Here is a 14240-nt window from a genome sequence, read left to right on the forward strand (position 1 = left end):
TTAATCAATTTTTTCTTTGTATTCATATTACATGATATTTTATCCATCAGTAGCACCTACATTTCAGTTGTGAAAATTACCTTTCTATCCCCCTATAATTTCAATTAGGGTAAGACAGGATGCGATGAAACACAATTGGACTGTTTTTCCACCCTAAACAAAATTTGTTTGCACACAAGTATACTTAAAATCTAATTTTACTCTTGTGTTTTCGCATTCTAAGCAAATTTTTGATAATTTTTAAACAATGTAGTGTTTCACTACTCCGGCTTCCAATATTTCCCATAGTCAACACTAAGAGTCAATTCTATCAAATCCTTACAGCTCGCTGTTGAGGGTTTTGTAGATGAGAATTTTACTAATTTCTGGTCATTGTTTTGTTTATGCATTTTAAAATAGGGTCGAAAAAACAATGAATAAACAGGTTGCAATTCTTTTCTAAGGTTTCAAAAGTATTGTCTTAGATGAATTGGCAGAATCACTTCCTTTTATAGAATTACAAAAAAAAAAAAAAGTTTCTCCGCTGGTTATACAGTTGAATACCTTTATAATGCATCTACGTAATGCAGTTCTCTATAAACCGAACAAGTTTTCAAAAGCAGACAACAATTATAAAAGGCCTCTGTTCCATCTTGTAAACATAAAAATTGTAGGGCAAATTAAATTTTGAAGCAGTTTTTCATTTTTCCATCTTAATTTAAAGCTTTTAAATTAAAATTGGTATTCACAGTTCAAAAAAAAAAAAAAAAAAAAAAACAGATTGCTTTTGAAGGTTCAGCTGTTATACAAACCATGAAGCTGCAGAACATTTGACATTATGGCATTATGACATAATGTCAAATGACATAATGTCATACATTTGGCATTATGACAGCGTTACAGTTTGAAGAAAATGAAAATCCTGTTCCCTCCAATAGAAAATTAGAAAATAGAATTTAAATAAAGAGCTCATTATAGTTGAAAAGTTTTAAAGAAATAAAAGTCATTCAAGAGTATAATTAAGAGCTCATTGCAACTTTCTGGATTATAACTTTCACCAGTGGTGCACACAGGAATTTTGTAAGGGGAGGGTAGAAGGTCGAAAGTCACAATACTCCGTCAAACATATCGACTTGATTTTATCGGTTCAGAAGAACGCAGTAAAAAATAGACTAATGAATAAATAATTAGCATTATTCAATGAAATATACTTAAATACCAGAAAACAAAATAATTTACGCTTTTACTTTTCTCATAATTAAAAAATGAATTCAAGTTCATAGAATCTCATTTTAATCTATAATTACAAAATTAAAAACATGGTTATTACAGTGTACTCGTTTATAACCAACATTCTGCTTCTTATAGGCAATTCATTGTAGGAAAATTGCACAGTATTTTTAACAATCTTTTAACATGAGGGTTTTATTTTTTCACTTATTAGAACTGAAGTTATTGTTACCTTTGCTTGAAATCATTCTATGTACAAAATACATGGAATTGTAATCAATCGGTAAAAAAGCAAGACCTATGGGAGGGGTTCGGACCTTCTGGGACCCCTCCTTTGTGTGACTGACTTTCACTAAAGTAGAAACGCTTATGTAGGCATTTTATGTGACATTTTTGTAATTAGGAATTAATTATAAAATTTAATTGATGTTTCAAAAAAAAATTTTTACCAAATTTCAAGGTTGTGGGTGCTATGAGAGTTCTTAATGTTTTGGTAGCCACAGAAGCAATTTCATTTTCTTTGACATTCCTTTTTTTTGTAAATAAATGTAGATAATATGTTGCCATGGTAATCTGTTATCAAATCATACACCAAGAAAGAGATTATTTATCTATTTATGCAGAGTTGCAGATAAATACAGACAAAATTATTTTTGCAGTAAGTTACCGTCCTAAAGCCAGGGCTAAGGCAGAAATACTTAAAATACACCGCCAGCTCATGTGATTCCTATTCCGGGCTGATGAGTGCTAAAAAAAAGCACGAAACTGCAGTCCTCGGATGGAATAACTGAGCTGGCGGTGTATTTTAAAAAAATTACTTTTGCTTTAAGAATAATTTATTTTTTATTTGTTTCAACCAGTGGTTGGAAGTAGCGCGCTACAAGTAGCGACGCTACTGTAGTAGCTACATTTTTTAGTAGTTTGTAGTGTAGCGCACTACTTTTGAAAAAAAGTAGAGTAGCGAGTAGTTCGCTACAAAAAAAAGTAGTTTGTAGCGATTTCTGAAAACTACTTTTAAATAAAGTTTCGAAAAAAAAAAAAATCTGAAAAATACGAGCTGACATCAGACATATTTTGACGCCATATGTTCTATCTGTTAGACCCCTTTGGCATCGAAATGTTCACATTTGCTCAATATTTTCCTTTAGTAGAGTATGACTTAGAAAGAAAAGAATAAGCTATAACTGCCAAGTAGTACTCCGTTTGTGTTTTCTGTCAGCAGAGAATGTCCTGTGGATGAACATTTTAGATGTCAATGAGATTATTGTGCCAAAATATCCTCCTAATGTGGAAGTTACTGTAGAGGATGACACTAAACTGCCCTGGTCGGCTAACAATAAATATTAGTGTCATAGAAAAGTATGATAGCAGAAATGTTTCCATTTCGTGCAAAATATGCCTGTTCAGCAAAAAGGTACGAATGTCATCGGCATTTACAGTCGAATCTCAATTTGCGCGAGGGATGCGTTCCAAGACTCCCCACTTAGGTTGAAATTTCGCGTTGAGGAAAAGAGTATCTATACGATTTTTTCTTTGTGACCATACCAATTATTTTAGAAATTTGTAAACACCCCTCACACACACACAATTTATTTTAACCCATTTCTTAACTTCATTTTTCCGAATTTAAACGTAGAGAACTGGAATTTTACTGTATTTGAAAATAAGCTTTGTTATTAAATAAAAATACGGTTAGGGTGCACAAAATCAATGGGAGAGAATGGCATAAAATGAAACAGTACGGTACGTATAGTATGTAGCAAAAATAAAACGCAGCACTGCAATAGTACTGTACAAGATACAGTAATTATATTCGACGCATGTTTTAGTAGTTCAAGAATATTGAAAATCTTTAAATTTCATTAGTTGTCAGAAACTTTCAATCATTCCTTTTAAAACTTTAGATAAACGGCCTTATGAGAAATAGTGTTTTATCAACTTCATATTTAGAAATAAAAAGATGCGGAGTGGCAATTTGTAAATTAACAAAGCGATATTTCGACTAGTACAGCGTGGTGTACTTTTGCTTTCCGTGATGTTAAAAGGAAAGTCCATTCACAGAACTAATATCTAGTACTCAATAAAGAAGGTGATACTTAATCCTTGTGATTCCCTTCCGAAAATTTTCGTGTTACGGGGTAAGGGATTCGCGTTAGCTCCAAAATCGTTACTCGAGAAAAACTCGCTATTTAGCCATTTCGTGCGAGTCGACACTTGCACATTGAAATAAAGTAAGCACTTTTAAATACATTTCGGATATTTATTAACATTTGATTATAAGCACTCGTAGCGTTTCGGATATATTTAAAATTTCTCTTTTCTTTCTTTTTTTTTACTGATTGAGTGTCGATATATCAACAAAATAAGTGTCATTATTAAATATTGTAAATTTTTGAGGTTATTCGGAAAAATTGAAAAATGCTCTTATTTCATTTTATCAGTAACGTAAGAAAGGAGATCGTATCCAGGTCCTGACCCCATCTTGAAACTCAAAATCAATTAACTAGTTCCTACAAAATTTAAGTACCTGTAAAATCAACTCCTAAAATGAAAGTAAAAGATTTTCTCTTTTGTTTAAAAGGTGTTTTTCACCAACTAAATCAATTTTATGTGTACATATATGTATTTCTATATAAAATTTTGATCAAATTAAGACTGAATCAAAATATTTACATTTTCAAGTAGCCGAGTTGCACTTCTTGAATGAAATATTCACTGTCAAGAATTAATAAATTGAAGGATGAATTCCTTCAACTTTTTAAATACTTTTTTGCAGCAAATATTCGTAAAAAATGTTTGGAATGGCAAATTGGCTCGGTAAAGGAATGAAATTATAAGTAATTCTTAGGAATATTCCACTTTCAAATGAGCCAATTGAATAATCTAAAGCAGTTTTTTAATTTTTTCTTTCAATCCTCAAACGATGTGTATGATTTTTATTTATTTTTTTTTAAAGTAGCGAAGTAGCGACTACTTTTCAAAAGTAGTTTGTAGTTGCTACATTTTGAAAAAAGTAGTTGTAGTTGTAGTTAACTACATTTGTAATAAAATAGTTGTAGTTGTAGTTCGCTACAAAAAAAAAGTAGTTTTTCCAACCACTGGTTTCAACATAATAATCGCACTTAATGTTGAAAAGTTTTGGATATCAAATAGAAATGCATTTACATTTCACAAAAGACAAAAAATAGATAATTTCTATTTTAAATTGGCATAAAAAATACAAATATTTCGGTTAAAAAGATAAAACCAAATATTCAGTATTTGACTTTTATTATTGTATATTTGTAATGTTATTCAATGGATCAGTTAGATATGTCTTTTTTTGTTTGATATGAGAATGCAAATTTAGCGTTCTAAAATTTGGAAACTTTTGAAATAAATATTTTATAGTTTTTTTTAAAAGGCAAGTGGAAATCCAGGAAGTTCAGAAAAAAATTGGATTTTTCTCTCTTTTAGGGAAAAGAAATGTAATGAACCTAAAAATATACTCTATATTATAAAAGCATGAATTAGCAAAACTTGCAGACGGATATTTCAATGTTGCGGGGGGTGGGGGGTGCCCCCTCCCCACCTAAGAGCAAGAGCGCAACCCCTCCCCCTAAAGATTGCAATGATCCCCTCAACTGCAAGACCTCCACCCAAGTAAAAGTACCCCTCAAAACAACCCCCCCTAAAAATTTCAATGACGCAGTCTGTGCCATGAACCCCCCCCCCCCCAGGTGGAACCCCCCTTGGTTGCAGGGAACCTTTTTTTCAATGCAAAATGATATGAGTCATTGGTGCTCACACTTACAGGAAAGGGAGGGAAAGTAATGTTCCTTTGCTCTCACAGAATGAAAAAATATCGTGGTGTGCAATCAGGTTTATCCAGAAAATTGGTTAAATCCTGGTTTTGAGGAAATTATTTGAAAGTATTAGTTCCTTTTAAAAATATTTGTTTGTTCAAGCATATTATGTTTAGTTAATGTTATGTTGATTTGCTGGTTCATTCAGGGGCACCCACCTAAGAAGAGAGGGAGAGGTAATGCAGGGGTGTCCATCCCAAATATTGCGAAGCCTTCCCCCTCCCCCCAGAAAAGCAAGAACTCTCCCTCAAATGGAAAAATACCCCTACAAAGAACCCCTCTGAAAATTTATGTGGTGTAGTCTGTGGCATGACTCCCCCCCCCCGCCCCCAGGTGGGCACTCTCCTGGTACCCCATTACCCTCCTGGGTAATGGCGCACTCTGAGCCATTAAAGTTTGGAAAGGAGGTGTTTTCATGGCATCTTTCTCATTTTTGGGGGAAGGGGTGGACTCCTTGCTCTTGGTCCTTGGCACCCCCACGTTCACTCATTTTCTTAAAAGTATTCCAGTTATTTTCTAAGTATTTTTCATTATGAACTTGACCATGAGAAGCGTTGTTTGGATTCAAAGCACTGCAGAAAGAAATTTTTTCTTCATTTTGTGTTATTTTAAACTTTGCGTTGCTAATCAGAGTGAAAACAGAAATAAAGAGCGGGGAGAGATTTATCTCCCCTCTCTCCCGCTTAAAAAAAATTCTTTCTTCAGGGGTGCCCCCCTAAGTGCAAGGGCGTAACCCCCCCCCCCCCCAAACCACAAAGACCCCACAAAAATCGGAAGCTCCCAACAAAAAGAGGAAAATATGCCTTAAAACAACTCCCTAACAGCCCCCTAAAAATTTCAATGGCGCAGTCTGCGCCATAACCCCCTCCCCCCCCTCTAGGTGGGCACCCCTGCTTTCTTGAGAAGACTTGAGTATGCCTAGATTCCGACACAAATGTTTTACGATCGACAAAATGTTCCAAAAGTTGGATTCGCCGAGCATTCGACAAGATGAGCATCTCGCGTTTGGCATGAGTCTCTGATGACTTCTCTTGCTTCTGTGTTTTCACTGCGCCCTCTAACGGCGGATCCTGTTTGACCTTGCAGTTCTAAGGTGACACTTCTCACGATCGTTCTGTCAGAAGCGGCATCTCGCCTTCGACTGTCAATTTAGCATCAACATGAGCAGGCCGAAAGTTTTCGTGACAAGGCCCGGCGTCCCGCAAGAAGCGATTGACATGCTAAAAGAAAAGTAAGTTCAACAGTTTAACCACTTAACACCGGAAAATAAGCGAAAATTACGTCCGAAATAGCATTTTTTGTAAAAGCTTTAAGTTCTACGGGTATCGAAACCTAAAACTTTTGCCGAAAGACGAAAGGAAAGAGCGTAAAAATCCGAAAAATAGATAAAAATTATTTTTTTTATATGCAATAATGGTTAATATGAGATTTTTTTTTTTAATTTAAAAGTCGGAGAAATTTTTGGAGGCTGAAAATGTTGCTGAAAAGGAGCAAGTACTGTTTTATTTTGTGCTTTCAGAGTTACGTAATATTCATTTTTCGGGTAAAATGACTTAAATCATTTTCAGTCGGTTAGAATTTGCAATTGTTGTTCCTTTTTACAATCGCTATGACTAAAATGGTAAACTAGGAATAATGTAGATTTTGGCATTTAATGACAACTAGCATTTAATGTTCGAATGCGTTTCGATTAAAATTTCTAAAGTGTAGTTCAATAAATCGTTTAGCCGACTAATACGAATTTTCTTGTATTTTACAAAGCTCTAATGTCGGGTAGATACTGAAGTTCGGAACTGATGAGTTATGTTTACATTTCACAACAGTAATGGGGATGATAAAAAATAGAATGTTTAATTTTGTGCGATGTGCTGGAAAAATTAAAAAACAACGTAAAATTATTTTTACGTTTTGGGGTTTTTTAAATGTTGAAAGAACAGATTTCACTATCAAATTTGTTTCTTTTTCATTTTTTTTTTTTTTTTTTTTTTTTTTTTTTTTTTATGATTTCTGTCCCTTAGCATTCCGGAGGATAATGTTCCAGTTAATTATCGTGAATGGATAACCTACGAATGAGGGAGATTAGGTTCCATGGAATATTAATTGAAGCAGAGTAATCATTGAAAAACGAAAAATTATTTATCCAAAATTGAGGAAACTAATATATTAACAGTTGAAACGAAGTTGGTGTACTACTAAAAAAGTACTCAAAATTGGGAAAATCCGCCGGCAAAAAATATTTTGCGAAGCTTAGATTTTCGCGATTAGGATGAGACGGGTGTTTGTGATTCGATATTTCCAAAAATTTTGGGTTGACGTTTCCGAAAATTTTTGGTTAACAACACATTCTAAACCTGAAAAATTATTTAAAAAAAAAAAAACCTTTATTTTTTTTTCAAATGATTTTTTACGGGGGGGGGGGGGAGTCGAGCTTTTAATTTCCGAACATTTCATGCTGTCTTCATAAATTTTACTTCACTCCACTATTATCCCTGACGATATTGTGAATGTCGGGTAACTTCGCGATAATAGGTTCGTTTACCGCATATGATTGCATGGATTTTTTTTTTTGTATGTGTGTGTGTGTGCAATTAAGTGCTTTTCCTTTGCACTGCGAGATGTGCTCCGCGCCTTTTTCAAAATTTCTTCTTTTTAATAACCATTCGTGACAAGTTAAATTCATTGAAATTAAATTGAGACCCCCCCCCGGGTCCGGTAATGAATATTTTCATCTGCTTTCATTATTGTAATAATCACTTTTGTAAACAATGATCTGAAAGGTAATGTATGAGGTTGCTTTAATTCCCCATGTCCCTCGTCCCGTTTTAAGTCTCGAGATTTGCGTCTACGGAAGCAACTCAGTCGTTCAGGGGGCCCATAGGGGGCAATTACTGAGTGGTGGATTTCGACTCTCAGTCAAAAAAGGTCGCCGATGCTGTATTTTGATACTTTGTTTCTTTACTTCATGCTCGACGTTTTTCTGGACAGTGAAATCACACACAGACGAAAAAAACGTAGAAAAAAGTTTTTCCACAGAAGAAAAAAAAAATATATATATATATACACTTCTCCATAAAACGTTTTAAATTACTTCCCCAATGTACAATTTGAACTAAATGAACAGATAAACTTTTTTAATGTTAAAATTAAATGAAATTTTCACGTCACCATGTAAGTTTTGTGGTAAAAATTATTCTACAAAGTTTGAAATATATCGCCAGATTCTCAATTATTGAAATCTTCCCATGGAAGTTTCATTGTCGCTTTCTGCAGCAAAATCACTATTCGTTGATTGCCCCCTCGCCCATTAAAAACTGCTGATTTCAAGAAAAGTCTTTCTGCTTCGGACAATACGGATTTTACATTTGGGAGATAACCCAATATTTTCTAACTCAAATTAATTTTTTTAAAAAAAATCAGTTGTTGAGATAATTTGGGGTTTATTATTCGGTAAATAGGGATTTTTGCCTCCATTTTAGTCGGGGAAAAAGAAAAATTCTCGATATTCGTTAAATAGAGGTTCGTTAAATCGGGGTCCGACTGTACAAACAACTTTCAGCAACAACTACATATGAGTTATAACGAAATTTTATGTGGGCTCATGTGCGAAAGACAAATAAAAACTGTGAAAGCTTTTTATATAACTTTCCCTAGACGCATATGTGCAGGGTCATCGCGAGGTCATAAAAGTAAGGGAAAGTATGAAATTGATGGCCCCTTAATTATTTCAAACGTATTTCAAACACAATGAAAGATAATAGGGTTTAGTTTTTTTGGTTTAAGAGGAAATCACTATTAGGTCAAAGTAGTAACACTATGAACCTAATCCTGAGTATAACATTCACTTCATGACGAGGGGGGGGGGGGGTCCGGAGGACTCTCCCCCCCTGTTATGTCATGAAGTGAATGGGAAAATTTTCATATTTGTAGTCTTAAACAAGAAGAGTTCTGTCTAGAACTAGACGAGCCTACTTTCCCGTATACCCATACTACTTTCTAGTACCTGATCAATTCTCAAAAATAGCTAAAATCGCAAATTGTTTCAAACATATTTTTAAAATACTTTAAGCTGATTTCTAGGAATAAAATATTCCTCACTCATCTGAAAAAATTAGATGCGTAAAATAAAAAAAAAGCAACTTTTAAACAAAGCAGCTAATACACTGTTTTCCATTAAAAAATCTTTAACAGCTTTCTTTTTCCCCTGTTGCCAAAAACAATTTTTTAAATGAATTAATGCACTTACCAAAATAAATAAAAACAATAAAATGTCAACTTAAAGAAATAATTTTCATTGTCAAAAAAAAAAAAAAACGTCTGTGCATATCATTATATAGAAATATAAATGACTTCGAGTTTATTCGCCGAAAACTGAATACCTAAATTAAAACTTTAGCGTAAAATAAAAACAAGTCAAATCAACAATAATTATTTCACAGTCAAAAACATAGCTGCGGAGTCGGAGTCAATCTCATTTTGGGGTAAAGGAGTCGGAGTCGAATATCTAAGAATCGGAGTCAGTCCTTTGTCCTCCGTGTATAAATTTTCGCCAAAGTTCCGAAGTCAGAGTCGAAGTCGGGGTGTCGGAGTCCGATTAATTGTCGGGCACAGGAGTCGGAGTCAAGTGCCCCTAAATTCTTGGAGTCGAAGTCTGAAGTTTGGCTTCAAGAGCTATTTCCAACAAAATTTGTTTGAAGTAAATCCGCCTTCAAGTACGGAATGTACATTGACTTTCAGTTTCCCCGTAGGCGCTAATGTTAAGGGATTTAAACTGTTCAAAATTGAACGGAAAATTGTTCAAATCAAAAAAGATATTTTATAGACAAGTTTTTCACCAAAAGCTTTTTCCTACAAAGTTTGTTTGAAGTAAATTCGCCTCACAGTTCGGAATTGCCTTGAATTTCCCCGTAGGCGCTAATGTTAAGTTTTTTTGAACTGTTCAAAATTGAACAAAAAATAGTTCAAATAAAAAAGTGAAGTATGGGAATGAGGTGTCTTCGCCGAGATCTTTCGAACAAAAAAAAGTTTGTTCGAATCGGACTTTTCATTCAAAAGTTATTAAAGGGGGACAGACAGACAGACCCGACAGACATTTTTCCCCATCTCAATACCCTACTTTCCAATTTTTAATTTTTCAATATTTATATAATTATTTTATTTATTTTTGACTTTTTTTTTTGTTTTTTGCGATATTTTTAAGATGCATTAAGCCTTCTTTCATGCTTTTTTCTTCTTTTTCTGACTTTTACTGGGAAAGTAGGCTAAAAAGGATTTTATCTTTGTATTCTTAAATTTGCCACTCTACTTTGGGTGTCACCGCTCAGACGGGTGACACCAGGGTTGGATCGCCCCACCCCCCCGCCCGTAGCGACGCCATTGCATTAAGTAACACCGATATTTGCGACATGGTAAATCCGCCATGGATTTACCATGGCGGATTGATTAAGCCATTGGTTAATCAAGATTTTAACGCATTAATTTTTCATAAAACTTTTCACTACTATTGTAAGCATTCAATTACTTTAAAAACTACGAAGATGTCGTTAATGACATTTATTCTGTCACACTTTATATACTGTGAGATCCCCTTTTTGACATAAAAACTAAAATTATAGATAAAATTTAAAATTTTTATGCATCTGTTTTGAAATTAATATCAAGTTTTTGATTATGATGTCATGTGGATTAGAGAAGTATAGAATGCCAGAAAGAGTTTTTACAGGAATTCTAATACCAAGTGATTGCAAATCAGCATGTTTCATGGGGAGGGGGGGGGGGAGTCACGTGACAAAAAATCTACTATTAGTTTTTAATTTCTTATACAAGACTGCAATGGAGATACGGACTCAGCTGGGTTCATTGTCTTCTATTTCCTCTCATACGTTCGCACTTTTCTTTTTCCGTTTGCAAAAGAAAAAAAAAACATTCGTTCTTATTCCTTCATTTCCTTTGCCACTGAAGATGTGCACGCCTCTGATAACGACTTAAAAGAAATAATAAATGTTTAAATAAAACTTCAAAAGCGTTTTGTCTCTAGCCAGGCTCATCATTTCAAAACGTTTCAAGGGGAGGAGGGGGGGGGGGACAAAGGGTTAATGCAAATTGTATGGAGAAATGGCAGGGACGACGCCTACTTATGTCTAAATACATTGATAAAATATTTTTTAAAAAATTCTTTTATTATCGTATTAAATTACATTCTGAAAAGTATTTAAACTCTTAAAAATATGTATGAGTCATAAAACATTCATAAATTACAACGAAGACATGTAAATGTCCGTTTCTGTGACAATGACTCATATGTAGGCTTGCCAGATTTCTGAAGTGTTCAACCGGGACACCAAAATGACCCCCCCCCCCCTTCCAGCGTCGCTAGAATTCAAAGGGGTACCTGATTCTTGGAGCGTTTTTCAGGGCAATTTAATATCAATGCTATGAATGTTTACATATTAAGAACCGAAAACAGAAGTAGTAAAAAATGACTCAAGCAGGTAAAATTTGAACATTTAATTTCCAAGATGTAAAAATTTAGTTTATTTTAATAAGGGGGGGGGGACACTTTGAATGAGGAATATAAAAAAAATAAACAATATTTAGATAACTTTTCACTTTATAGGAGTTTTTTTAGGAAGTCCTTTTTTTTAAAATCTTGTAAAAATCTTCACAACCTAATCCGGTATTAATGTCACAAATCAATGTTACAAATGATAAAATAATTAAAGAAACTAATCCTTCTCAGTTAATTATAATGACCTGTTTGGTCGTTTGTAATCAAATTCCTCTTTTTCCGAGATATGAAGTAAACTGACCGCGACGCCGGGATTTTGTTTGAAAACCGGAACTGTCCCGGTCAAACCGGGACATTTGGCAAGCCTACTCATGTAATTATATTAAAAATATTGGGAGAGCGTTTATGGTTCTGCATCAGTTTTTCTGAGGAGTTGAAAGGAAAAGTGACCAACCCAGAGTGAATGAACCCCAACAAGCAGTGCAAACACAGCATCTTCTTGTCGTTTTCTTTTTGGAAGTTAATAAAATAAAGTGACTATTGCCAATTTATAGGAAAAGCTTTTAAAACCTTCTATTTAAGAAAACAATTACGCGTTGTTAATTCACTGGTAGGTCTACCCTGCAAGAAAAAAAATAAATCAGTGTTATCAGAATTTAAAATCCAGTTTGATTCCTTGGAATAAAATGAAATAAAGAAAAAATACAAGTTATTCAGAGCGGAAAATATGAATGGATGAATGTAATTCAACCGGAAAGTATTTAATATGCAATATGCCTTTGGGCTGCTCCTGGCTTTCATAAGAACTTCTTTTAGATATGAAATCAGCAAGGTTTTCAAAACTTTTTTCGATATTTTATATGGTGGTGTGCCAAGGTTTATACTTATTATTTTCTTAAACTTTACAACCACATTTTACATACACAAAAAAAGAAAAAAAAAAAGAAAAAAAAGAATCAAAAATTAATTTGAATTTTGACATTTGGAATTCAAATTATGTTTTTCGCAATCACGTGTGTGTGTGTGTGTAGGCGTGTGTGTTTGTGTCTGTGTACTGGCATGAGTGTATGGGTATGTGTGTATTTGTGTCTGTGTGCAAGCATGAGTGTGGGTATGTGTAGGTGTGTATGTGTGCGTGTGTGTATATCTGTGTATGTATGCAAGTGTGTGTAGGATATGAACGCAATCTGGAGACTGTTTTCGCTAGAGGAGCAGCATCGTGAAGCCGGTCGACGGTGTGACTGCAGAGGAAGGCGGGTTTGAAATAAAATCATAGGAATTCAAAACAGTCAAGTGAGAAAAATAAGCAATGTGATTGCTCAAAAAAAAAAAAAAAAAAAAATCAAATGATTTTACTGAAAAATAAAAAATAAAAAAAACTTTTTCCTTTCGGGGTGGGGGGGTGGGGGTAAGATTAGTATTTTTGGCCAGTAGTGTATAATACCAGTATTTTAAGTAGAGCACCAAGTCTTGACTTACATAAAAGCTGCAAACCTGTCCACTCATTAGTTGCTTATGTAAGCTAATGAAGTTGTTGCTGCTTTGTTTGAAATTGATTTTTTACTTGGAATCCAACCAATTTCTGACGCAACTGGAAGTGGTTTCAGGAAAGGAATGTTTGAGAGTGATAACCTTTTTTGTCATTAGAGACGATAGTACCGGACGAATTTTTGAGGAAGAATACATAACTAAAGTTATGTATAATTCTAACCTTTATAATTTTGGTTTGAAATCTCAACTTGATTTTCGTTTAGTAAAAAATGTAAGTACAATTAGTTTGCAAATATAATGCTAGAGTGGATGACACTTTGCGAGTTAACGTTATTGACATTAATTTGTGTTTAAATTTCCAATAGCTGATACTATACAATGCTTTTTTAAAAATAATTGCAGTAATTTTTTTTTAAATAAATCTCTTTATACCTATTAAATAAAAGTAAGGTTTCAAAGAAAATATGGAAGGAAGTCTGTGGCGAGCCTGCGTCCAGGAGACCTCATAGCTCCTACAGCCTTGAAATTTTTTAAAATTCGAATTAGTTTTTTTGTAATTAATATTTTAAGCTCAAATTTCGTGTAAATCGCCTATTATTGCCATCAAAGGGGTGAAAAATTACTTGAATATATTAATATTATATATCGTTGGAAAGGGCAGAATTTTCATGGCGGGAGTCATTTGCGTTTTTAGCTCGAACATTTTTAGGCTTAGCTAAAATTTAGGCACTACTTCCTTCATTAAATCTATCAGTAAAAAGTGAAGGAACTGTCCCACAGTTTTCTTTTTGACACCACTGGAAAGAGCGACTTTTTTTACTCCAGATCTAACTCGACCTATGATCGAAAAACTAAGCTTCTATCTCCAAAGGAAAAAAAGTTACAAGCCATTAAGAATGAAGTTCGAATAATTTCATCTCCATTAAAATTATTGATGTTTTATTTGGCGTTGCCATGGTTACGTCATTTCGATTCACTTGTTTCTTCTTTCTTATTCAAACTTTAAGGGTTTCGATTTTAACGGAAAATTTTAGGCTCAACTCAGTTTAAACCCCGAGCTAAAGAGCAAAATATATTGCTAATGACCATGAATATGAAAGCGACTTTTTAAGCGTATAAAACTGCAGTTTTGCAATGATCAGGAGCCCCTTAGTCTTTATGTTTCTGCAAGTTGGTACAAGTTATTTTGA

The 14240-nt window shown here is 33.9% G+C and overlaps 1 protein-coding gene across 1 annotated transcript in view; it reads left to right on the forward strand.

The window, feature by feature from the left end:
* Window positions 1–6136: 6136 nt before the first annotated feature.
* LOC129220076 (glyoxylate reductase/hydroxypyruvate reductase-like) overlaps window positions 6137–14240 on the forward strand; it is a 30738-nt gene continuing 22634 nt past the window's right edge. The window contains exon 1 of the mRNA XM_054854413.1: window positions 6137–6285. Within this exon, the coding sequence (XP_054710388.1) occupies window positions 6215–6285 (71 nt within the window). The 5' untranslated portion in view covers window positions 6137–6214. The remainder of the gene's footprint in view (window positions 6286–14240) is intronic.

The sequence above is a fragment of the Uloborus diversus genome, chromosome 4 (genome assembly GCF_026930045.1).
Source record: "Uloborus diversus isolate 005 chromosome 4, Udiv.v.3.1, whole genome shotgun sequence".
In the NCBI taxonomy this organism is placed as follows: domain Eukaryota; kingdom Metazoa; phylum Arthropoda; class Arachnida; order Araneae; family Uloboridae; genus Uloborus; species Uloborus diversus.